Here is a 23,628-nt window from a genome sequence, read left to right as displayed (position 1 = left end):
TAGGAGAACTTCTTTCCGGCTGCTAAACACTTGTTACTGCCATTGGTCCACATCATCGGTAGGTGTGACCTGAAGTGCCACCTATTTATAGGCCAACAGTTAATTCTGTTTATGTTTTTCAGTCAGTCAAGGTCAGTTAACATGAACACACCGGTGTGAAGAGTTATTAGCAAGCTGGTGCAAATTTACCTACATCTAGGGGTGCCACTTTGAAGTTGTAAAATACGGGACACTCTCTTTGGAGTTGGGGGGTTATGTGCTGGCTGATGTTTTCAAACAGTCCCTTACCTCATTATCCACAGTTTTAGCATGTTTAACACAATGTGTGGACTTTTGAGACAGTCCCTTACCCACCGTAGGCAAAATTTCCAACGAATATCAAGGTTAAATTAACGATCTTGAACAATTTCGCCATGGACCATCTTAAATACGGGACAAATTGCGTCCTGTATATATTCGATACGGAATGCATCATTTCATCTTTAAATATGGGACGATCCCATATATTACGGGACGATCTCGTATTTTACCTAGATCTGTACGATCGTTCGCGTAGGGTCATTTTCCAAGATCATGTCATGCGATTGTTTTTTATTGTAATTTTTTTATTTATTTGTTTAATTAGTCTGCAAAAGGAACCAAATCTACTCAAATACTCTCAAGTGCCCATTCACTCATGTGCCATCTGCAGCGAAAGCCATTCATATATCTGCCCAAAGTAAGATATACCTCTCTTATCATCATTCTTTTGTCTCTATTTTGCCCATTAACACTCTTTTATACACCAATCTTTGCAGTAGTATCAGTGTCATCATAAATGATGCACACATACATACACACACACACACACACACACACACACACACTATATATATATATATATATATATACATACATACATACATGCACATACGCATATACACATATATGAATATATATACATACATATACATACACACACACATACGTAGTGCAAATGTAAAGACAAATCAGTTATGTACAGTGCAAGGGAATGTAATGGCAGAAGAGGTAGGATGTGTTGGATAATATAAAAAGACTAAGCTGTGTATTGCACATTAATTATTGCTCAAAGGGGCAGTTTTAACTGTTCATGAGATGGATAGCCTGGGGGGAAAAACTGTTCCTGTGCCTGACGATTCTGGTGCTCAGAGCTCTGAAGTGTCAGCCAGAAGGCAACAGTTCAAAAAGGGAGTGGACAGGGTGAGTGGGGTCCAGAGTGATTTTTTTCCAGCCTTTTTTCTCACTCTGGAAGTGTATAGTTCTTGAAGGGGGGCAGGGGGCAACCAATAATCCTCTCAGCAGTCAGAACTGTCCTTTGTAGTCTTGTGATGTCTGATTTCGTAGCTGAACCAAACCAGACAGTTATTGAAGTGCAGAGGACAGACTCAATGACCGCTGAGTAGAACTGCATCAGCAGCACCTGTGGCAGGTTGAAATTCCTCAGCTGGCAAAGGAAGTACAACCTCTGTTGGGCCTTTTTCGCAATGAAATCGATATGGGTCTCCCACTTCAGGTCCTGTGAGATGGTAGTGCCCAGGAACCTGAATGACTCCACTGCTGCCACAGTGCTGTTTAGAATGGTGAGGGGGGACAGTCTTGGGGCGGTTCCTCCTAAAGTCCACAATCATCTCCACCATTTTGAGCGTGTTCAGCTCAAGGTTGTTTTGACTGCACCAGACAGCCAGCTGTTTAACATCCCTGCAGACTCATCGTCATCTCGGATGAGGCCGATGACAGTGGTGTCGTCTGCAAACTTCAGGAGCTTGACAGAGGTGTCCTTGGCGATGCAGTCGTTGGTGTAGAGGGAGATGAGTAGTGGGGAGAGCACACATCCCTGGGGGGCACCAGTGCTGATTGTACAGGTGCTGGAAGTGAATTTCCCCTGTCTCACAAGCTACTGCCTGTCTGTCAGAAAGCTGGTATTCCACTGACAGATAGACGTGGGAACAGAGAGTTGGTGTAATTTTGTCCGGAGAATAGCTGGGATGATGGTGTTGAAAGCCGAACTGAAGTCCACAAAAAGGATCCTTGCATATGCCCCTGGTCTGTCCAGATGTTGCAGGATATGATGCAATCCCATGTTGACTGCATCATCCACAGACCTGTTTGCTCTAAGCAAATTGAAGGGGATCTAGAAAGGGTCCAGTGATGTCCTTCAGGTGGGCCAACACCAGTCTCTCAAATGACTTCATGACCACAGACGTCAGGGCAACAGGTCTGTAGTCATTAAGTCCTGTGATTTTTGGTTTCTTTGGGATGGGAATGATAGTGGAATGTTTGAAGCAGCAAGGGACTTCACACTGCTCAAGTGATCTATTGAAGATCTATGTGAAGATAGGGGCCAGCTGGTTAGCACAGGATCTAAGACATGCAGGTGAAACACCATCAGGGCCCTGTGCTTTCCTTATACTTTGTTTTTGAAAGTCGCGGCTCACATCATCTTCACAGATCTTAAGTGCAGGTTGAGTAGCAGGAGGGGGGAGGAGGGGGGTTGCAGGAGGTGTTGGTGTTTGTGTGAAGTGAAGATCCGAGTGGGTGTGGGGTGTGAGATTGGGCCTTTCAAATCTATAGTAGAACACATTCAGGTCGTCAGCCAGTTGTTGGTCCACCACAGGGTTGGGGGTAGGAGTCCTGTAATTCGTAAGTTGTTTCATGCCACTCCACACTGATGCAGGGTTGTTAGCTGAAAACTTGTTTTTCAGCTTCTCAGAGTATCTTTTAGCCACTCTGATTCCCTTTTTCAGTGTGTTCCTGGCCTGATTGTACAAGACTTTATCCCCAACTCTGTAAGCATCCTCTTTGGCCTGACGAAGCTGCCTGAGTTCCGCTGTAAACCATGGTTTGTCATTGTTAAATGTTAAATAAGTCCTAGTAGGAATGCACATATCCTAACAGAAACTGATAAATGATGTAACGGTATCTGTGAGCTCATCCATGTCTGTGGCTGCAGCCTCAAAAACACTCCAATCATTGCAGTCAAAGCAGGCTTGTAGTTGCAGCTCTGCTTCATGGTCCATCTCTTTACAGTCCTTACTACAGGCTAAGCAGATTTTAATTTCTGTCTGTAGGTTGGAAGATGAACCAGACAGTGATCAGATAGTCTCAAAGCTGCTCTAGGAACAGAGCGATATGCATTCTTTATTGTTGTGTAGCAATGATCCAGTATATTTCTTTCTCTGCTTGGGCATGTGATGTGCTGTTTGTATTTGGGCAGTTCACGTGTGGGATTTGCTTTGTTAAAATCCCCAAGAATAATAATAACTTGAGTCCGGGTATTGTTGTTCTGTGTCTGTGATTTGATCAGCCAGCTGTTGCAGCGTGGCATTCAAACACGCGTTTGGTTCGATATACACACTCACCAGAATAAACGAGGAAAACTCCCGCGGCGAGTAGAAAGGCTTACAGTTAATAAAGAGCGCTTCCAAATTAGGACAGCACATCATCTTTAACGTTGTTACATCTGTACACCAACTTTCATTGATGTAAAACATGTTCCACCACCTCTCGTTTTCCCCGTTAACTCCACGATGCGATCTGCTCTGAACAACTGAAAGCCTGGCAGATGTAACTCGCTGTCCGGAATGGCTTCACTCAGCCAGGTTTCTGTGAAGCACAAGGCAGCAGAGGTTGAAAAGTCCTTGTTTGTGTGGGTGAGGAGATGTAGTTCGTCCGTTTTGTTAGGAAGAGAGCAGAGATTCGCAAGATGAATGCTCGGCAGCGTTGTTCGAATGCCCCGCTGACGGAGCTTGACCAGCGCGCCTGCTCGTCTCCCTCGCCTGCGTCTCATAGCCCATTTAAACAGCACAGCCGCGCCTCCGACTAAAATGTCAAACAAAACGTCTGAATATTCAAAATCCGGGAAAAGATTGACTGGTATTTGCTGTCAAATGTTCAACAGTTCGTCTCTGGTAAAACTGACTGGAAAAAGATTACTAAACACAGGACAAACAAACAAAAACAACAAAACAATAGAAGCGCTCTACACCGAGGCGGCTATCCACGGCGCCATGATGTATACTATCATGATATTATATACAGCATGTTAGCGTCATGAATTTAGAATCTAAACAAGACAAATGTAACATTATCTACTGCATTTATAATACTTCAAATCATCATCGAGTGGTTAAAACACCTTTTTTTACTGACCTCATGTGAATCCTACATAGAGTGAGGCATAAAATCATTGATAACACATTTTAATGTCACAGGTTTTACATGTCTTGTGTGTCCTCAAATTTAAATATACTTCTAAATGTCTCCCATGCCGGTGTGGCCAGTGTCTGAATATTCGCAAACAGTATACCATTGCTCGTTGATCAAAGTTCTTTTTACCCCTGAACGAAGAAGTATATCGGAGCCTATAACTAAAATATAACTAATCAACTAATATAATATAACTAAATAAAAAAATTGTATGTGGTGTGTATTAGTTGTTTTTTAATTCTGGATTTTCTGATTCAGGTACAATGTCAGTTGCAGTCACCACTACCGCATTAGTAGGGGTCTTGATGGTGGAGAACGGCCAACAGGGGGCCCTGTGATGCAGGATGCTATTGCTAGACGCAGGGGTCCTCGGAGGAGCAGCTCTGAGATTGCCTGTGCTAAAATAGCAGGCAGGCATCTGCCTGTAAAGGTCAGTTTGAAAAGATGATGGTCAGTACAGTAGTCTGACTTGGGACAATCTAAGTAAAACCTTCACTCAAACTCACTGGCTGCACGGCAAAGGTTCTCAACCTTTTTTTGTGAGTTACATTTACATCTACATTTAGTCATTTAGCAGACCCTTTTATCTGAAGCATCTTACAAATGAGGAACATAACCGTATGATTTAAAATGTTTCAATTTATAGGTATAGCCTTTCAAAAACATAATACATTTAGCACCATCCTTGCTTTAGTTCTGAAATATTTCTCTTATTCTTAATACATATGCCTCTTTTACATTTATTCATTTTTTATTATATATTTTTATTACATTTAATTTGTTGGCATTTTCATCACAACCTCACAAACCCCTAGGATTTGTGCTCAAAAGGGAACTAAAACTTGGTTTATCATTGTTTTTAAAAGTGAGAACCTGTTTCTTCCTTTTGGTTCTTATGAAAAACAGTTGTTTATTCTTTGTCCTCTCTTTTTCCCTTGACATTTCTATTTATCAGTGTCGCTCTGAGTCAAGTCGTTCTGAGGACATCTCCAGCTGTGAGGGTGAGGAAGAGGAAGACTTCTTGTATCTCTCACCCAGCTCATCCTTCTCATGCTCAAGACCAGCTCACTGTGGCCCTCAATTGGATGATTCTGCACCAAGTGGCCTCCAAGTGGCCTTCCTTTCTGGCAACCCTGCTCACTGGAGTGTGGAGGAAGTGTGTCAGTTTATTTCTTCTCTCCAAGGTAGGTGTTCCAATACTCCACATGATGCTTTGCTTCTAACTCCTGTGCATTAGAATTGAATTTGAAAGGAATTGTTCACCCAAAAATATTAATGTACTTACCCTAATGTCTTTCATCGAACACAAAATGTTATAAATTTTTTTTTTTTTTTGAAGTCTTGTGGGTTTAATTGCCATATTGACAAAAAAGGACAAACAAATCATTGTTAATCCACCACAAAAGTAATTGTTATGACCAAGTATTTTAGTCAATACAATCATTAAGCGATACAGTCATTGTGCAATGAACAAAACGAAAGTCGTTATTCACTCTAAAATCAAATCAAATAATTCAGTAGATAGGTAACGTTTGACAAAGTCTTGTCTGAAAGTTGTAATATGAAGTTCGATGCTTATACAGAGATTACAGTAAGACAAACAGCCAGCTAGCTAGCTAGCTATAAAGTCAGACAGACTCTGTCACATACACCGATCAGCCACAACATTAAAACCACCTGCCAAATATTGTGTAGGTCCCCCTCGTGCCACCAAACAGCGCCAACCTGCATCTCAAAATAGCATTCTGAGATGCTGCTCTTCTCACCACAGTTGTACAGAGCGGTTATCTGAGTTACCATAGACTTTGTCAGTTCGAACCAGTCTGCCCATTCTCTGTTGACCTCTCTCACCAACAAGGCATTTCCGTCCACAGAACTGCCACTCACTGGATGTTTTTTGTTTTTGGCACCATTCGGAGTAAATTCTAGAGACTGTTGTGTGTGAAAATCCCAGGAGGTCAGCAGTTATAGAAATACTCAAACCAGCCCATCTGGCACCAACAATCATGCCACGGTCCAAATCACTGAGATCACATTTTTTTCCCCATTCTGATGGTTGAGGTGAACATTAACTGAAGCTCCTGACCCATATATGGATGATTTTATGCACTGCACTGCTGCCACACGATTGGCTGATTAGATAATCGCATGGATGATTGTTGGTGCCAGATGGGCTGGTTTGAGTATTTCTGTAACTGCTGATCTCCTGGGATTTTCAGCAGTTCTGCAGATGGAAACGCCTTGTTGATGAGAGAGGTCAACAGAGAGTGGCCAGACTGGTTCGAACTGACAAAGTCTACGGTAACTCAGATAACTGCTCTGTACAATTGTGATGAGAAGAATAGTTGGCGCTGTTTTGGTAGCACGAGGGGGACCTACACAATATTAGGCAGGTAGTTTTAATGTTGTGGCTGATCGGTGTAGATAGTCAGATAACCCGTCAGATAGATAGATAAATAGAAAAAGACCAGCGAGAGAGAGCAACTTAAATCAGATTAGAGGCCTTTTGTGAGTCTGTTTACATTTGAATATTTGACTATAAGATAGATAGTCAGACACTTTTCCTGAGCAACCACTGTTTTCTCTTTCTGGTCTCAAGACTAACCTAAACTAACTGAAACGAGTGATCCAAACGGAGAACAACGACAATTTAAGTGGAGTATTATTTGGAGTAAAAATTAATTTCACACTCAACTTGTGCAGTTGTTGGTTGTCATAACAACTCAAAGAAGTTAATGAAATCAACGTAACTCACCTCAGACCATTGCTTCATGTCATCTACATACTCAGATGAGGTTCTGTTAAAAAAAAATAAATCTCGACTCTTTGACGTATAGGCACTATAAAGCCACGTTTTTTTTAACCCGCTAAGAATATAGGTCGATGCAGGTGAAATTATCGGACTGGAGACCGGAAATTGAAAATGAGTGAATTGTGGAACACTTCCACGTTCAGGAAAAAGGTTGATACATTTAGAAAGAAAGAAAAAGAACATCTTAAATCAGACAGTTGGAGTTTAAATTAACGAGAATTCCATTGGCCCATTTGAACATTCCAACTTTCAAGACTACAGGATTTTTCGAAGATTGGATCGTCCGCTGTGTGAAAACAATGTGAAGGATTCATACGATGATACCTTAGAATCTGGCCAAAATGAGAAATATTAGGAGGCAGGATAATTAAGATACATACCCTTTGGAACGGTCTTCGCATCGGGAGCGCAAATATGATCCCTTAATATGCTGCATCTGGAGGAAGCTCACTAGGTTTTGGAACAGACCCCATATGTGTAGAAAAACAGTAAAATCGAATATGGTGGTTTGATGTTGATAACATCAGTCTTCATTGGTTCTCATCGTGTCTTGTAACAAAATGTACAACATGCCATCAAAGAAAACACTTTAACCTGCTTTTTGTTATAGTCTTTCTACTCTTTTAAATTATAGGATACCTATGGTCATGGAAAACCTGGTAATATAAGGGAATATTAGAATTGTAATTCTAGTCATGGAAATTTCTATAGTCATTATAGTTTGTTTTTCTAGTTATGCTCAGCTCTAAAACATTTCATTAGAAATTGTCAGTTCAATAGCTATAATATGATTTTTTTTTTTTTTAAATCCTTATCCTGTATTCTCTGTTTGCTGGTATAAATGTAACACGTCTTAAGAAAATGTTTCACTGCTGTTCAAACGCTCCTCGGACCGCATTATTTATATGGATAAATGTTTTCCAACTGAATAGACTAAATATTAAATGGAACAAATGACAATAAAATGCAAAGTAATCAAAATACTTTTTGAATAACTATTTTTATAACCAACAATTTAAATTGTAACTGTAGTGGAATACAGTTATTCATATTTTGTATTTTAAATACATAATTCTGTTACATGTATTCCATTACTCCCCAACCCTGAATATATTCCTCCTCTGTTGACATCTCTTCTTGTCAGGTTGTGAAGACCTGGCAGGACAGTTCCTGTCTCAGGAGATTGATGGGCAGGCGCTGCTGCTACTGAAGGAAGAGCACCTCATGTCCACCATGAACATCAAACTCGGCCCTGCCCTCAAGATCTGTGCATCTATCAACAGCCTGAAGGACTGAACAAAGCAAGACGACAGACAATTAGCAGGATTAGTACTTTATATTTCAACACCAGCCTGAGAACTGAAGGAGAAGAAACAGATGGAGATGAAAGGACAGATGGCTGCCTATGAGATTTATCAAAACTATAGGAGAGGAATGGCAAGAGTGACATCTAAATTGCTGTTAGCCAGAGAGACTTAAGGGAAAAACAGGTGATGCCTTATTTAAAAACTAAATGATTCACAAATAATTTACTTTAGTATTCTTTAGATTTGAAAGACTTAATAGTATTATTTTGAATCATAATGTTGAATGTTGCTAGATTGCAATTGGCTAGTTCTCACTTAAATTCATCATGTTTCAAACATTGTAACTGGGGCTGCAAGAAAGACCCTAAAATAGAGCATAAATAGGGAGTAAAAAAACAACAACTTTAAAATACTAATTTCATCAGGTTGTGGGACATAAACATAATACAACTTTCCAGGAGTTTGAATATGCTACGTATTTTATATTTGTCACATGGTTTTAAGCAATGAGGGACATGTTTGAATGAATATGTGAGGGAGTCTCTTTGCAAAATTGGAAGAGGTGACTGTTTAGGTTAATGTCTAGTCTGTGTGTCATATGTTTGTCAGTTACCTATATGTTAAACATTTGTAATCAAAGTATCACAGATGAAGAGTTGATGGACAATAATTGTTACTCTTGTAGTGCATTTGACTATTACAGTCAAAGACATGAAAAGTTGCCTTTCTTAAAATGACTGTACTGCTGACTGTAATGGGGATGACTTGTTGCCTCTGACAGGTGCCTCTTTCTCTAGGGCTTCCCCTTTGCTTATCCAAACAAAGACAAGTGAGCATTTACTACTCTTTACTGTATTTCATCCTATCACTACTGTCTGGGAGGATGATATATGTTGGGAAACAAATTACTTCTACAGTAGGTGATCAGCACTTGATTAAAGGATTGTGGCCTGTCTTCAATGTACCTTGTAGAAAGTTAACACAAGTAGATTCTCATACACTAAATGATTCTAGATGATGTTGATATGGTCACTATAGAAACAAATGATACCACAGTGGTAATTTCTGTAAGGTCCAGAGACCTTTAGAGATGGAAAAGCTTTAGCTTTTGTTGTCCTATTATATGATCTCACTAGACAGTATTACTGAATGGAAGTAGCATTTATTTTATTTTTTAAAAATCATGCTGAAGGAGGTTGAGAGTGATCAGATCTTAACTGATCCTAGAACAACTCAATATTTCTTTTTCTACAGTAGATGATTGGAAGAACTTTTTTATTTGTATTAAAAGTAATTCAAGTAATAGACAAGTATTAGTAGCTTTACCTTAGAGCAGGTATGATAAGGTAGTGTGAGAGTGAGAGAGAGTGACTAAGAAAGCTGTGTGCTGGTGCTGAATTTGTTTGTATGCATAAATATTAATAAAGGTGTGGTGACACTGACATTCAGTCTATGTTAAGTCTTTGTTTCCTTGTCGGTGGAAAATGCACATTTTCTGTATTTTGTATTAAAATAAGGGCTCATATAAATGTATGAATGTCTCATTTGCTGTCATTAAACTGTATTACACCATATATACATATATTGGCATTATATCCGAAGTAGGCGACACTGCTTTGTAGGTATCAGCATCGGCCACTAAAAAAACCTTATCAGTCAACCGCTAGTACAGTCTAAATTTATAGACATGGTTTATAAATTGGTTTTGCCTGTGACACAGAAATAACTACAAATAAAGCCTTAAGGAAGACTGATATTTAGATGGAAAAAGAAAATCAAATTTTCTTTTGTTCAACCTATATATTTATAATAATATAACAATACCAATACAAATAATTTTAAGTCGTCTTGTATAGAATAGAACATATTTCTGCAGTAAAAAAGGCAATTATGGCCAATTTTAGTTTTTATGAACTGAAAAAGATCAGGGCCCAATTGCAAGAAACCCCTGAAGTTAAGAAAACCCTTATAATTGTGTTTTTAAGGTCCTTTATAAATGTTCCCATATTGTTATTATCCGAGGATGCAAACTACTCACCTTATAACTAGTCACCTTTTTTAAGCAAATTTGCCCAATTGTTTGGTACAATTTTTGACATTTTACTTATAAAACCATTTGTAATTGGAACTTTAAAGCTGAATTTCTGAGACACTAGCACCACCAATTGCAAAAATAAACCATGTTTTCAAAACAGCTTTCTGAATATGTCCATCATCTTCACTTGTTCAAACAGTCAGATAGTCCCTAAGGTCGAAGCGGCCGCTCAAAACAAACAGGAATTTTTATAGCGCCACAGAGAAACATTGTTTAAATTTTTTGATAAAATTAACCTCTGAATGGCTTACTTAGAGTTGTCTCTGCATATTAAGCTGGGATAGAAGAATGTTTTTTAACACAAAAGTTACATAATTCAGCTTTAAGTTTAAACACTTAAAAAAAAAAAATCTTTAAATACAACAAACAAATCAACAGAAAATATACCCCTGAAACACCTGCTATGACTTTCTCACCTTTTTCACCTCTCATGAGTTTGCATCACTGACTATTAAACTTTAAACAATGGTTAAATTAGCCTGTGGTTACATTTGATTTAGCCATATAGATAAATAAGAGCAGAGCGTCAATGGTTGGTCTACAGTCAATTATACTCTTTAGGAAGCACTGGAGATACAAAGTGAGGCTTCATATGGATGTGACATGATAGAGTGCCGCCTTCTAGTGTGTCAGAAAACTGTGTAGTTGTTGGATTCTCCATATCCTGCCTCCTTCAGATACTGCTCAATATTGATTGGCTCAGGAACCCGTAGAACGACGCTGTCATTAGCACTCTTCTCTCCTGATTGGAGTTTACGCCTGACATCAGCCAATGAGGGACGCTCTTGTTCCTTCCACTGACAGCAAGCTTTGATAATTGAGTAACTGGAGACATAAAGTAGTATTAATGTTTTTTATGAAATTATTATTAGACAAAGATTATTATGTAATAATATGTAAATGTTATCAAGTGTATTATTCTATGTCAACATAATAATAACTTAAACCACAGTATGTATAGATACTGTACAATACAGTATGAGTATGGATACAGTATGAGCATAGATAGATAGATAGATAGATAGATAGATAGCAACTGTTTTCAATTGAAAGTCTATAGGTGCATTTACAGTGAGCTGGAGCAGTTGTTTGGTTTCTTTAGGGTTTTGGCTCTCTGATGATACTGAAGAAGCTCCTTCACAGGGATTTCTGCAAAAGGGACCTTGCCTGAAAGAAAAAAAAAGAAAAACAGAGTAAGAAAGAGGATATAGCGGGATGAGAAAAAGTTAGAGATTTTTTTTTTTTTTTTGGACTCACCAAGAGTCACCATTTCATACAGCAGGAGCCCAAATGACCAACTGGAAAGAAGTGCAAGAAAGACATTCAAATTGAAATGTAATACAATAGTAAATTAGTATTTTCATCTTAACATGTATATGTTTTTTACTTACACATCACTTTTTGGAGTGGCAGGTCTCTTGGCCAATAACTCAGGAGCCTGCCACTTTTTTCTTCCAGGATCTTCACTGTAATTAGCACTTTCTAATGTCCTCGCATACAAATCGCCCAAACCCCAGAGCTTTGCGGTACAGATCCGGCTGACCAATACATTGCAAGCCTTAATGTTGCAGTGGAGAAGATCTTTGCTATGGAGATAGTCCTACAGAGAAATAGGCAGGAAAGATTTTCAAAAATATGGTCTTGTGAATTGATTAGAAACCTTGTCATGCATGGCAGAAGAACTAATATATGCGGTCCAGTTTTTGTAGGCCATGGCCATTGGATGTATAGATACAGTATATAGAGTAGAGATATATAGCAACACCATGACTGGTCAGGGTGTTTGATATGTTTAAATCAATAATTTTATTACTTGTTTATATGTCAAAATGCTTTGAAAAATTTGTCCCTGCTAGAAACGTGATAACATAGAGTGAAGAATCATTATTCTCACCAGGGCAGAAGACACATGTGAGGCCATGGTGAAGATCTTTTTCTCTGTCATCTGACAAATGGTGTCTGGTCCAACATTATCCTATTTGAAGAAAATGTATTTACATAGTGGTGAGGTATGACATTTAATTTGTGCTTTGAGGAGAAATTTAAGGAAAAGACACTTAGATTTAGTTTAAATGTAGGTTTCAGGCATGCTTCTCTAGAGAGTTTTACATTGCATGTTAGGAACTTGTAAAATTGTCCATTGTTCAGGCTGATATTTATCAGTCAAATCCTATTTTGTGCATATCCGATTGGAATTTGATCATATTTAGCAAGTCTGAATGGCAAAAAGTCACATTAAATAAAATCTTTACAGATCAGTTTCAAGCTACATTAATATGTGGTTTGAAATCCTATTCAAATCACATTTATGGAAATTCATTTCAGGGACTACTCTGATCATGCGCATTCTTGTTCGACAGTCACATCGTTTCATCAAAGGTGGCTACAACAAGAGTCCATCAGTTACTGCTAGTGTGTCTAGACCACACAACACTTTGAACTATGATGCCGGCAGAGACCTCATAAGGCGTAGTCCAGCGCCGCAGCTACACATTACCATGTTAACCAGTCCAGATTTGCCAGAAAATTAAGATAGCCATGGGACACACAAATCGGATCAGTTGCAATACACAGTGCAGACAGTCAATCTTGAAGATCGGATTCTGATCGGATACACAAAAAATCTGATATGGACTAACAGTCTGAACATGGCTTCAGTTTCCTTTACTTCTGGGGACAGTCAGTCAGTCAGCGCATCTCATCACATGGCTTGCCAATTGCATTACCGCAGAGACTTAAGGCATATGGAGGCAAACACTTTTGACTGCTCATCTATGTACAACTCACCAAGCGCCCCACAGAGAGCAAGAACCACCATATAGCGACCACGAGAAAGGTAACCCACATGACTCTACCCACCCTAACAACCGGGTCAATTGGTTGCTCAGGAAACCTGGCTGGAGTCACTCAGCCCACCCTGGATTCAAATTTGCGACTGCAATGGTGATAGTCAGCGTCTTTGCTCGCTGAGCTACCCAGGCCCCCCATTCTAGAGAGCTTTTGATTGGATAAAATCTGTGTAGTGCAAGATGAGTCATCAATATTTTTGGTCCATTTTCCCAGAAGAGATAGACCACATAATAAATGCATAAAATATGACAAAAGTTGATTTTGTTAACTTTTAGGAGCACACTAGCATTGCTTCTAAGCTAAATGACATGGACTAAAACCAAAAAAGTCTAATTTCGCTTTTAAATCTATCACTTCTCAAGTGTGGGAGGTTAGTTGTTCATTGATTTTTTTCCATTTCATTGACTTTGCTAAATCTATCTCATGAAATCATTGGGTGTAATTCTCAGCAAAAGCCTTGCATTATTTGTTTAGGTGCAAGGTGACTCAATATAAATAATTCATGAATCAGTGGTTACCAATATACTAGCAAGTTGAATGCTTTAAAATGTCCTGATTGAATCTCTCACCTGTCTACACCTCCACAGGAATCTGAGCAGATCTTGGTTCTCCATCTCTTCAATAACAGTAATGAGAGGAGCACGCAGGGATACAACTCCCAGAAGCTCTGGTAAAAAGGGGTGGGGCCCCAACTGAGAAAGGAAGGCTGCAAAGCCCAGGAAGGACTTACTTTCCTTGTTACTGGCTGAATCTGAATATGAGAGGGAGAAAGATTGCACCACAAAGAAGGAGAGAGTGAAATTGGAATTTAAAATCAGATTATTATTAGAATAGATTTTAATGAGTATAACATAAACTGCTCTGGCACCTTTAAGAACACGCAGCACAACATTTCTGTTCTCCATACGAGCCCTATAGAGTGAGACAGAGGAGTCTGACTTCAAAGAATATGATGCTGGGAGAGGAGACACCCCGTTAAAATTCTCCGGCAGTCGCTGGCGTGGGAGTTCCCTGGGTTTTGTGAAGGCTGAAGCTGTGGCCCCAAAAGAGCCTCGCCCATCGGGGAAGGCCACATTGTTGGCATTAAAGGAGGCGCGGTCAGATCTGTATTGTTTGTGTACTGGTGATGAAGTGGTGAATGTCATGTAGGATGTGGTGTCCAATGCTATGTGCTCACCTTCCAGAGCATTCAGACCCAGAGGAGCTACAGAAAGAGGGTGAGAGATTGTTTAGGTGGATATGGTGAGGAGAGATAGAAGACAAAAGGAACAAACTATTGACATATAAAGGCAGTAAAATAAAACAGCAAGCAATCAAGAGTCAGTGAGAAAGAAGAGGAAGAATGTCATGTAAGATTACTTTCATTAATATATGAGCCATGCAATTTTGTGCAAACAGTCTCAATATGTGGGACAGGGGTGAGTTAAAACACGCCTTTGCCAAGACACAAGCACAGTGGTTTGTATTTGAAATGCTTAACACCAAAGCAAACATTTAATCCCGGTATTACGGACAGATTTAATTATTTATAGTGTTAGGGAATATATGTGTTTATATACTGTATGTACAGTAAGTTATATGTTTATGCATAAAAATGAGGATTAAATTCAATTAAAATGTGTGAAAATCTATATAGAATACTTTTTAAAGTGATCAAAATTCCATTTTACTCTAAAATAGTATTTGATTAACTAGGTCAGCATTTGAATTTGATTAACAACATTCAGTATATTTTTTATTTATGTATGACACCCTTGGGAAATTTGTTTCTTAAATACACCCACACTCACCATCAATGCCTTGTAAGTTTCTCCTATTCCTAGTTGTTCGTATGGAGCTGGGTTGCAGACGATCTACTTTCTCAGGACAGAACCTCAGCAACAGCAGAAACACCAGTGTGACAAAGAAACTCATCAAAAACAGCACTGGGACGATAATCACTTCCTGTTCATACACACGGATCTCTGAGGGAGCATATCACATTTTGACAAGGAATATGAATAAACACAAAAATGTCAGGCGAACTGTTTATCTTGAAGCTTTTAGTATTTACATAGTTTTGCATGTACAGTTACAGTGGTATGATAAAGATATGATACAAAGGCGTGTTAAATACTTGCAATGATATCTGAATAATTATTAAATATTAAGAAGAATAAATTAGTATACATTGACAATACATAATAATAAATTATTCTTAGAATAATTATTCTTGATCTATAAAACCCACTAGGCTTAACAGAAGGGCTATATTTCACTGGTATTATCTGCTATATAATCTTGCTGGTTATTGGAGCCAGCTATGCTGGGAAATTACAATAAAATTAAATAGTTGGAAATTTTAGTGATTATTATCTATAAAAGTCATATAATTGATAATTGTTTGAATAAGTATGAATAATAATTATATTTCCTTCTATAATTATATTTCCTTTCTGTCATTTTGAACTGAATTTATTTTGTCAAATCTTTTGAGCCCTAGCCCTCTTTAAATGAGACAGATTAACAGATGCAGATCAACAGATCAAGCTGCCAGAACACTACATTTACAGCATTAAGCTAAATTTGTTAAGATTTTATTTATTTATTTATTTTTTAAATCTAATGGGCATGATCTACTCACCACATAATGTGTCTCCAGTGGCACATCTGGAATATGCAGAACTGACAGAGGACGCCATCCTGCAATGCAACAGATTATGAATTTATAAAAATGAATTTGAGTGAATTTGTTTAATTAGCCAATTATTAACATGCATCATTCTGAGTAAACTCTAGAGACTGTATCAGCAATTACAAAAATACTCAAACCAGCCCATCAGGCACCAACAATCATGCCATGGTCGAAATCACTGAGATCACATTTTTTCCCCATTCTGATGGTTGATGTGAACATTAACTGAAGCCCTTGACCCGTATCTTCTTGATTTTGTGACTGCTGCCACACGATTGGCTGATTAGATAATCACATGAATAAGTAGGTGTACAGGTGTTCCTAATAAAGTGTTAAGTGAGTGTATGATCTTTTTTTAAACTGTCAATCCAGTGTCATTTTCAGTCTTGGGTTATCTTGTTCAATATTTCACACTGTCCATACTTCACCGAGGATTAGTAATTCACACTGTATCTTTGCTACTCTGCAATTTGGGTTTTGTACAGCAAATGTGATAGTAACCCTAATCTGGATCAGAGCAGGGTTAAGAGCAGTAGAACCCCTTATAAAATTATAACTGTGAAATGTTGCTTAGCCAGTGGGTAAAAAGTGATCTTAACCCAGGGTTAAGCTTAGTGCGAAAAGCCCAGATACGTTTTAAAAAGGGAGTCAATTTACAGACTTATGTTCTGTATAATAAATTAGAAAAAATCCTCATGTCAAAAAATATACTAACTCTGTCCTTTGTTTAATTCAGGTGGAAATGACAATTCTGTAAGTCATGTGTTTTGAATGAAAACATTACATTCAATCACCTCCTGAGGATCACTTGTAATGGTAATAGGAGACAGCATACTGATGTCTGGGTAAGTGTAACATGATCAGCCTTTCGAATCCATAACAAATGCTCAGAGCAATTGAGACTAAAGCAAACATATCTTTTTCACCATCAGTATTCATTCAAGGAAAAGAGAGAAGGGGTTTCCCCAACTGACAGGAGTAATAAGGGGTAAAAGCCACCGGCAGGATGACAGGGATGTACTTGTAAATAAATTGTATTTGTAAGTGATGTGTACATAATGATGGTATATCTCTAATACTCTTAAATACACTTGAGCCCTAAGTGCAATATGAGAGGATCTCATTTATGTCACAACAGCTAACACATACATCTAAATGTCAGTACAAAGGCACATTTGCCTTTTTTTTCAGGCTGTAATTGAAATCTTTAATGTTTATAGCTCTTTTATTATCTTTTATCAAGTGTAGTGAGCATTTATATATATATTTTTCTTTTTTAAGTTTAGCCCCATTTCTTACACATACACGGAACAGCTATGGTCTCCTTTGTTTGGACTAAGATGCTCAACCTGTCTGTCTACATTTTCATCATCAAAGAAATGCAGTCAACACAATGACACGTCACAAACACATTGGTAGATACGCAAAACTACTAATTGAATTTACATATATATGGTACATAATTATCTTTATGTAGTTACAGTGTTTAAAAATAAAGTGCATTAAATTTGCCTAATCTTGATTATTAGTCTCTTTGAATACATCTTCATCTATAATGTACCTATTCTCTTTTTCTATTTTGGTGTGATTTTCCATTGCTTTGGCAATGTCTGTCATCAAAAATGTTCTGTGCACTTACCAATACTAACAAGTTCACAATCATTAAAGAAACACAACTGATGCAAGCTTATTCTATATATAAACCTACCTCTTAAGCACTAACACCATTTCACGTCCCACTAATCTATATCAGCACTGTGGTTATTTTGTATTCAGATCTATATTAGCCTACCTGCTGTGGTTGTTATTGAAGTGTTCCTCCTTGATGTTTATTTTTCATGAATGAAATATCTCATTGTGAACTACATTCTTTCTCTAGCAACGTTGTCCAGTCTCATAGGTCTTTCTTTTTAATCTCTAATCTTTATTAGTGCGCTGATCATCCCTTCTTCCTTTCTAGAGAATTTCCTTCTGATTTACTGTACGCCTTACTCTGTTTGTCTAGGTTACACTTTTGTTATTAACTTTGCTCCACCTTCGTCAACTGTGCTCCGTCTCTACACTTCGTTGTTCACGCCCACCTTTCCTCTAGTCTTGCTTAAAAAAAGCATTTTCTTACCGTAATAGGGTTTGTGACAGTGGTTTAATCCTTTCCTATGTTTCCTCCATTTCACTGTGTAACATTTCTGTTCTGTTCTCTCCATTCATTTCTTTCTTATTGTCCAGCTGTCAAACCACTTTCTGTGCTAAATGTGCATGATCTCTACTCATTATTCTGCATATATGACATTTTCTCCTCCCTTGAATTAACCAAACCAAAACCTGATAATCCAGCTCTTCAAGTCTCTCCAGGATGTTCTGACAACCAGCTGACTCCTCACTCAATCAATACCCACTAAAGAGAAAGTTAAAAGGAATACAGGTTTACATTTAGAATGAAAAAGATCACCAAAAGTGTTTTCCACAAATGCTCCCAGTTTTTGACAGCTAATGGGATGAAATAGAACTAACTGTGTCTACAAAATAAAAACAGAATTTGCACTTTTATTTACACCCATTTCTTTATTGAGAGCTTATTGAAATATACCAAGTAAAAAGGGGCAGTGATCATATTTTAGCTATGGGCTTGGTAGGCTGAGGCCCCACCCACTTCTCTCCTGGAACACAAAAGAAAGGGAATGATTGGACAATGTCTGTTACTAGAGATTTTAATTTCTTTAATTTATTGTTTGCATATATTAAAGCACACATAAACATCAGACTAACAAATTAAAGACATGCAATATCCATAGTTACCGATGCAATGAGCCATGAGCTCAAATCTGTCAGAACCAAAGAAGGGCTCCGCCTTTCCGTTCACGTGACACACAGTGAGTGGAAAACCAAAGGCCTGCAAAGGGGGAAAAACAGTGCAAAGACATTTTATTATATTTGTAACAATAAGACATCTTGGTGAGAAAGACAAAGAATGCCAAGAGGTAAGGCACTAACGTTATAGTCTATTGCTTCCTGGGTGACACTCTTCAGCTTGTCTTTGATTGGCTGAGATTTGGCGAGGTGTAATAATGCCTCTACTTCTGTGGGTAAGAGGCCTGCCTTTAATCCTGCCTGTGCACACAACAGAAAGGCAAGAAAATGAACAAACTAAAGTCAAAGTCTGTTTATTGTGTGCACTAAAGTACTGAAGCTTAGCATAGATCTCTACCTTGTGGCTGGATTATATAAATAAAGAAATGGAGCAATAAATGAAAATGAGCATGTACAAATTCTAATTTTATATTTTACATTATAAAGATTGCACCTGAGACCACTTATAAACAATAGCTATTACATATTCTGTAGGTCACCTCAGTAAGTGAGGCATCCTTGGTAATGTCCTGATCAGTCCTCCAGATTCTTTTCCAGAGCTCTCTAGACACTTTCTCCACCATCATGTCTCCATTTGTTTCTTTCTCTGCCACAGCGGTCACAAAACGCATTGCAGTCAGAGAGCCTGAGTTAGAAAGGAGGAGAGAGTTTTCAAAGCATGTCCTTATGTAAAAGAAGCTGTATTCTGGAAGACTGGCTCATTGCTGGAATGAGCCTTGTTGGAGCAGAGTGATGTTTCTCTCTTAAGCCAGAAAGAGGCACAGGACACTGAGCATGAAGGGCTCCAAAGAGAGGATTTTATTAGAGCTCAAACAAGCACCGGTTGATATACAAATGAGAGAGATCTGCAAAACAACTGCTGTACTTGTACATTTATACCCTCTAAATGGGTCATGGGGGTGTGACCACACAAGTCATGAGACGTCTGTTTGCATGTACACACACACACTCAAAGGCTGGCGATTTGTCACACATCAGCACTTCTTGCAGAAACACAAGTTTCCACACTACACTTATCTCAGGCAAACACACACATAGAGAATGTCATGAAAAGGTCAATGCATGGAATGACAGCAAAGTAATAAGAAAATAATTTATCAATATATTGATTATAGATCTCACACCCTCATAGTGGCCTCGGATGTCAAGGAAAGATTTTCCCATAAAATGGGACAGGGCTTTTTGTTCCTTATATAATTTGTAAAAATCCTTAGAAAACCTATACAGGAGATAAATCACAAGTATGGTTTACATTGTGACTTGTAAATGTGGTCATACATGCCATCCTAAAGAGAAACAGAACAATCAAAATACCTTTCTCAAACATGGCCTCAACAACATTTGCCGGTGGAGACAATGGGACTCCAAAATATTCAGACAGCCGTCTCAGATCCTTGGTCATGTACAGAAACTTATTGTGGACCAATCCAGGGGGCCTGTTACCTAGACAGAAGAAACTTGATCAGGTTTTCTCTCTTCATGTGAACATCTATAAATTAAGTAAAATGTCAAACACAGTTGATAAATGTATGTTAAAATGTATGCTTTATTATGATATTGGACAAATGGGGCAAATTTTCTCCCAAAACACTAAACAGCAACAAATACCACCACAGTACTTTCCTTAACAGATGTTTGTCACTATATCTTGCAAAATATTCCTGATTCATGTGATCATTGCGTGCAATGCCTAAAGTTTGGTTTTGAGGTAATTTGATCTAATATTTACTGATTTCAAAAATTTAGCACATTTATGTAGCCGATGAGAATCCCTGAAATTAACATATTTATTATAAGACAAAATACTTATTTGTCATTTTCAGTTTTGTGCAAAGTGGTTAAATCCAAAGTTTTTTAATAACTGTCCAATAAATGAAAGGATAGTATTAGGGGTAAAAAGTCCCTCTGTTGCAGGTGCTAAAGGCCCCCATAAAACACACTGTTTTTCTTAAGTGGGGTGAATAGGTTTGTTATTAAAATTTTTCAAAGTGGGCACACATTGACTGATCTAATTACAATGGAGATGAATTTGTTTATTAGAAAACCTGAGATGTTCTGAAATACTAAATGTGATTGAAATGAACAGAAAATGGTTAACCCTTTAGTTTTTAAGTAGTTACCTTGAATACGCATTATCTTAATTTGTTACTCAAAAAAAGCATCTTGCATCTCAAAAGTATTTGCCTTTAGTTGACAAATTTTGCATAGAACTATTGTCTCTGTATTTACACAATAACACTATTACCCCCCTGGGGGCCTTTTACAATAAGTGTATGGTAAAAGACTCCCTCACCACCTTTAAAAAGGCATATTGATACACTTTGTGACCAGAAAAAAAGGCACCTTTATTATTATTAATGGGTGCCTTTAGCCCCGTGTTCCCTATATGACTATTATTCCTAGGAGAGCATGATTTACATTTAGCACATATACAGTTGAAGTCAGAAGTTTACATACAGCTTAGCCAAATATATTTAAACTTAGTTTTTCACAATTCCTGATATTTAAACATAGAAAACAGTCTTAGGTCAGTTAGGATCACTATTTTAAGAATGTGAAACTTCAGAACAATAGTAGAGAGAATTATTTCAGCTTTTATTTCTTTCATCACATTCACAGTGGGTCAGAAGTTTACATACACTTTGTTAGTATTTGGTAGCATTGCCTTTAAATTGTTTTTACTTGGATCAAATCGTTTTGGGTAGCCATCCACAAGCTTCTCACAAGAAGTTGCTGGAATTTTGGTCCATTCCTCCAGACAGAACTGGTGTAATGGAGTCAGGTTTGTAGGCCTCCTTGTTCGCACACGCTTTTTCAGTTCTGCCCACAAATTTTCTATCGGACTGAGGTCAGGGCTTTGCAATGGCCACTCGAATACCTTGACTTTGTTGTCCTTCAGCCATTTTGCCACAACTTTGGAGGTATGCTTGGGGTCATTGTCCATTTGGAAGACCCATTTGTGACTGAGCTTTAACTTACTGGCTGATGTCTTGAGATGTTGCTTCAATATATCCACATAATTTTCCTTCCTCATGATGCCATCTATTTTGTGAAGTGTACCAGTCCCTCCTGCAGCAAAGCACCCCCACAACATGATGCTGTCACCCCCATGCTTCACGGTTGGGATGGTGTTCTTCGGCTTGCAAGCGTCACCTTTTTTCCTCCAAACATAACGATGGTCATTATGGCCTGTTTCATCAGACCAGAGCACATTTCTCCAAAAAGTAAGATCTTTGTCCCCATGTGCACTTGCAAACTGTAGTCTGGCTTTTTTTATGGCGATTTTGGCGCAGTGGCTTCTTCCTTACTGAGCAGACTTTCAGGTTATATCGATATAGGACACGTTTTACTGTGGATATAGATACTCGTCTACCTGTTTCCTCCAGCATCTTCACAAGGTCCTTTGCTGTTGTTCTGGGATTGATTTGTACATTCTCTAGGAGACAGAATGTGTCTCCTTCCTGAGAGGTATGATGGCTGGGTGGCCCCATGGTGTTTACTTGCATACTATTGTTTGTACAGATGGACGTGGTACCTTCAGGCATTTGGAAATTGCTCCCAAGGATGAACCAGACTTGTGGAGGTCCACAATTTTTTCTCTGAGGTCTTGGCTGATTTCTTTTGATTTTCCCATGATGTCAAGCAAAGAGGCACTGTGTTTGAAGGTAGGTCTTAAAATACATCCACAGGTACACCTCCAATTCAGTACACCTCCTATCAGAAGCTAACTGGCTAATTGTCTAAAGGCTTGACATCATTTTCTGGAATTTTCCAAGCTGCTTAAAGGCACAGTAAACTTAGTGTATGTAAACTTCTGACCCACTGGAATTGTGATATAGTCAATTAAAAGTGAAACAATCTGTCTGTAAACAATTGTTGGAAAAATTAGTCGTGTCGTGCACAAAGCAGATGTCCTTAATGACTTTCCAAAACTATAGTTTGCTCATATTTAATCTGTGGAGTGGTTAAAATGAGTTTTAATGACTTCAACCTAAGTGTATGTAAACTTCTGGCTTCAACAGTACATGCATTACATAATCATGAGATGAGATAAAGTAGCTAACTGTCTAGAATATGCCTGAAATGTGACTAAAACTATTAGTAATTTGTGAATGTGAATTTGGCTTTAACCTGAAGCATGCATGACTCCCCCTAAATATGCAGGTTTCAATTTGAGGTCGATGTTCCAAACACTTCTGTAGCGACACAGTACCTTAACACATAAACAAACAACATTCGACTCGTACACGGCACTGACACTGACATTAAATTTATTAACATTTATCAAGATTGCAATGAACAATAGTAAGGGAGACAACTGGCAGCACTAGACGATCCTAAGAAGATAAATAGGCTGCGCACCTCGAATCCCAGCCAGGAATAAGGAGAGACAACGTCATAGAACAATTCCACCACTTTCCTGGAGCTGGTCATCTGTGAATGAAAATACATAATGTAGAAGCAAATGTATTAAAATAATCTCATGTATATGGATGAACGCAGTTTACCCTTGCTGTTTGCCTCGCTGTTGTACTTTTATACCCAGGTCAGATAAACTATGTCAAAGTTGAACGAAGTCTGCAATGAGCGACGCGACACAATGAGGTTCGTCGACAACTAAGTGTACAGGGTAGGGTTGCACCAACTGTGTGTAAGGTCTCACGTAAGTTGAGACGTAAAGTTAACACTAAGTGCTTAGTAACTACTAGTTAGTTTGTAACTAAATCATTGCTTAATTTCTTCTTCGTCTTCTTCTTTGACGTTTTATGGCGGTTGGCATACCAACTTATGGTCC

General features: G+C 38.3%; 3 protein-coding genes across 6 annotated transcripts in view; 1 reads left to right on the top strand and 2 right to left on the bottom strand.

Annotated features, from left to right (window-relative positions):
* The window catches only part of LOC127453934 (polyhomeotic-like protein 1), an 18,763-nt gene extending 8,975 nt beyond the window's left edge, over positions 1 to 9,788 (top strand). Inside the window, exons 13-16 of one of the 2 annotated variants that reach the window (XM_051720747.1) lie at positions 626 to 718; positions 4,486 to 4,657; positions 5,183 to 5,411; positions 8,184 to 9,788. In XM_051720747.1, the coding sequence (XP_051576707.1) occupies positions 626 to 718; positions 4,486 to 4,657; positions 5,183 to 5,411; positions 8,184 to 8,335 (646 nt within the window). In that variant the 3' untranslated portion in view covers positions 8,336 to 9,788. The remainder of the gene's footprint in view (positions 1 to 625; positions 719 to 4,485; positions 4,658 to 5,182; positions 5,412 to 8,183) is intronic. The other variant, XM_051720748.1, reaches the window with a different exon arrangement.
* styk1b (serine/threonine/tyrosine kinase 1b) lies at positions 9,489 to 18,615 on the bottom strand. 3 transcript variants are annotated; one of them, XM_051720750.1, is made up of 11 exons: positions 18,553 to 18,615; positions 18,288 to 18,360; positions 15,915 to 15,973; positions 15,082 to 15,255; positions 14,160 to 14,495; positions 13,861 to 14,042; positions 12,336 to 12,416; positions 11,833 to 12,041; positions 11,699 to 11,739; positions 11,512 to 11,608; positions 9,489 to 11,266 (listed from the first exon to the last, which is right to left on the bottom strand). In XM_051720750.1, exons 3-11 carry the CDS (start codon positions 15,970 to 15,972, stop codon positions 11,071 to 11,073), a joined length of 1,374 nt encoding a protein of 457 aa, XP_051576710.1. In that variant the 5' UTR covers position 15,973; positions 18,288 to 18,360; positions 18,553 to 18,615; the 3' UTR covers positions 9,489 to 11,070. The 3 variants fall into 3 exon arrangements, with proteins under 3 accessions (XP_051576710.1, XP_051576711.1, XP_051576709.1); XM_051720751.1 differs by lacking the exons at positions 18,288 to 18,360; positions 18,553 to 18,615 and adding an exon at positions 18,085 to 18,281; XM_051720749.1 differs by lacking the exons at positions 18,288 to 18,360; positions 18,553 to 18,615 and adding an exon at positions 17,758 to 18,072.
* LOC127453936 (glutathione S-transferase kappa 1-like) lies at positions 18,508 to 23,628 on the bottom strand. The gene is made up of 8 exons (XM_051720752.1): positions 23,342 to 23,628; positions 23,196 to 23,267; positions 22,965 to 23,046; positions 20,148 to 20,276; positions 19,313 to 19,458; positions 18,957 to 19,073; positions 18,762 to 18,855; positions 18,508 to 18,622 (listed from the first exon to the last, which is right to left on the bottom strand). The coding sequence occupies exons 2-8, from the start codon at positions 23,265 to 23,267 to the stop codon at positions 18,573 to 18,575; spliced, it is 690 nt and encodes a 229-aa protein (XP_051576712.1). The 5' UTR covers positions 23,342 to 23,628; the 3' UTR covers positions 18,508 to 18,572.

The sequence above is a fragment of the Myxocyprinus asiaticus genome, chromosome 16 (assembly GCF_019703515.2).
Source record: "Myxocyprinus asiaticus isolate MX2 ecotype Aquarium Trade chromosome 16, UBuf_Myxa_2, whole genome shotgun sequence".
In the NCBI taxonomy this organism is placed as follows: Eukaryota; Metazoa; Chordata; class Actinopteri; order Cypriniformes; family Catostomidae; genus Myxocyprinus; species Myxocyprinus asiaticus.
Note: the sequence above shows the minus strand (reverse complement) of the source record. Positions and strands in the feature narration are given on the sequence as shown.

Bases quoted from the DNA above. Each gene is read 5' to 3' on its own strand.
- styk1b (XM_051720750.1), bottom strand. From the start codon at position 15,972: ATGGCGTCCTCTGTCAGTTCTGCATATTCCAGATGTGCCACTGGAGAC. The intron at 15,256-15,914 runs GTGAGTAGATCA...ATGCTCCCTCAG, and splicing joins CACTGGAGACACATTATGTG to AGATCCGTGTGTATGAACAG. The intron at 12,042-12,335 runs GTGAGAATAATG...ATTTCTCTGTAG, and splicing joins CACATGTGTCTTCTGCCCTG to GACTATCTCCATAGCAAAGA.
- LOC127453936 (XM_051720752.1), bottom strand. From the start codon at position 23,267: ATGACCAGCTCCAGGAAAGTGGTGGAATTGTTCTATGACGTTGTCTCT. The intron at 19,459-20,147 runs GTATTTTGATTG...TTTCTAACTCAG, and splicing joins TGAGGCCATGTTTGAGAAAG to GCTCTCTGACTGCAATGCGT. The intron at 18,623-18,761 runs GTAACTATGGAT...TTTGTGTTCCAG, and splicing joins GCTCATGGCTCATTGCATCG to GAGAGAAGTGGGTGGGGCCT.